Below are 1,792 nucleotides of genomic sequence, written 5' to 3' on the forward strand. Positions count from 1 at the left end.
ATCCCAGTGACCCCAGAACCCTCTCCCCGTGAGGTCTCAGTGACCCCAGAACCCTCTCCCCACAGGGTCCCTGTGACCTCAGAGCTGTCTCCCCGTGAGGTCCCAGTGACCCCAGAACCCTCTCCCTGTGAGGTCACAGTGACCCCAGAACTCTCTCCCCACAGGGTTCCTGTGACCTCAAAGCTGTCTCCCTCCCACAAGGTCTCTGGGTGCTCATCCTTCTCCTCCTCCTCTCTGTGCTCTTTGCAGATCCAGCCATGGAGCCAGTGGAAAGGAGGAAGATCTGCAAGAAAGTCCTCATCCTCCTGCTCTTCAACATCATCTTCAGCTCCTACTTCTTCGTTTCCCTTCGCTGGTACAGGAACTTGGACCCAGAGTCCAATCCCTCAGCACTGACACTCCAAGGAGCTGGTGTCCCACGGAGGGGTGGGGATAGACTGACCATCCTGCTCTGGTCATGGCCCTTTGGGTTCCGCTTCAACTTCACAAGCTGCTCAGAGCTCCTGGACATCCAGGACTGTCACTTCACCACCAACCGCAGCTGGTCCCAGAGGGCAAACGCTGTGATCATGCACCACAGGGATGTGTTTGGAGACATGGAGCACCTGGCCCAGCTCCCCAGGCCCCCAACCCAGCGCTGGATCTGGCTCAACTTGGAGTCTCCGAGTCATTCTCCAAACTTAAGAGCCATGGACAACCTTTTCAACCTGACCATGTCTTACCGGAGAGACTCAGACATCTTCACACCATATGGGGAACTGCAGCTCCTCAGGCAGCCCCAACCCGTCAACATCCCACCCAAGACCAAGTTGGTGGCTTGGGTGATCAGCAACTGGAAGGAAAAATCCCCAAGGGTCAAGTACTACCAGGAGCTGAGGAAACACATCCCTGTGGATATCTACGGGAGGTACCACATGCCACTACCCCGGGACAAGCTCCTTCCCACCGTCTCCCAGTACAGCTTCTACCTGGCCTTTGAGAACTCCCAGCATGAGGACTACATCACTGAGAAGGTCTGGAGGAATGCATTGTCCTCTGGGACCATCCCCGTTGTGATGGGGCCTCCAAGAAAGAGCTACGAGCGTTTCTTGCCCTCCGAGTCCTTCATCCACGTCGATGACTTCGCCAGCGCCGCAGACCTGGCCCAGTACCTGCAGGAGCTGAGTAAGGACCCCAAGAGGTACCAAAGCCACTTCCAGTGGCGCAGGTGGATGAAACCAGTGGAGGTGACTGATTGGGCCCCACGGTTCTGCAGAGCTTGTCGCTTCTTGCAGACGACCGAGGCCACGTACCACGTGGTGCACAATCTCTCTGCCTGGTTCGTGTAGCTGCTCTTTGGCTGTGCTGCAGTTTCTCTTGGTGCTTAGGCTTGCTGGGAATGGAGGGACAAGAGGAGCACTGAAGGGAATGAGGAAGTTCTTGGGTGTGGAAGTGTTTGTCTGGCTGGAGAATGGACTGGCAGATGGAGGTTTTCCTGGTCTGTTTGCTCCCTCAACAACTCGTTTTGCTGGTCTTGGAGAAGTTCACCTGCACAAGATTCTGGATCAGCTCCACAGGTTGAAGAGTTGAAGTGAGTGGCCAAGAGGGGAAGGTGAAACAATTCACAAACCAGTTTCAAGGACTCTGTACTGTCCTCAAAAGGGATGTCTACACCTTGAGGCTGACAGCTGCTGCTGCAGGAGGAGCTGGGCCTGCTCCTTTCTCCAAGTCCTTCTCCTCTCCCCCAGTCCCGTTTCTCTCTCCCCCAGTCCCGTTCCTCTCTCCCCCAGTCCTGTTCCTCTCTCCCCCAGTC

At 56.0% G+C, this 1,792-nt stretch overlaps 1 protein-coding gene across 1 annotated transcript; it reads left to right on the plus strand.

Moving 5' to 3' along the window:
• Positions 1 to 257: 257 nt before the first annotated feature.
• LOC103799887 (galactoside 3(4)-L-fucosyltransferase-like) lies at positions 258 to 1,328 on the plus strand. Its single transcript, XM_009072240.1, has one exon. It carries the CDS (start codon positions 258 to 260, stop codon positions 1,326 to 1,328), a length of 1,071 nt encoding a protein of 356 aa, XP_009070488.1.
• Positions 1,329 to 1,792: the final 464 nt, after the last annotated feature.

The sequence above is a fragment of the Acanthisitta chloris genome, unplaced genomic scaffold, assembly GCF_000695815.1.
Source record: "Acanthisitta chloris isolate BGI_N310 unplaced genomic scaffold, ASM69581v1 scaffold9943, whole genome shotgun sequence".
NCBI classification, from domain to species: domain Eukaryota; kingdom Metazoa; phylum Chordata; class Aves; order Passeriformes; family Acanthisittidae; genus Acanthisitta; species Acanthisitta chloris.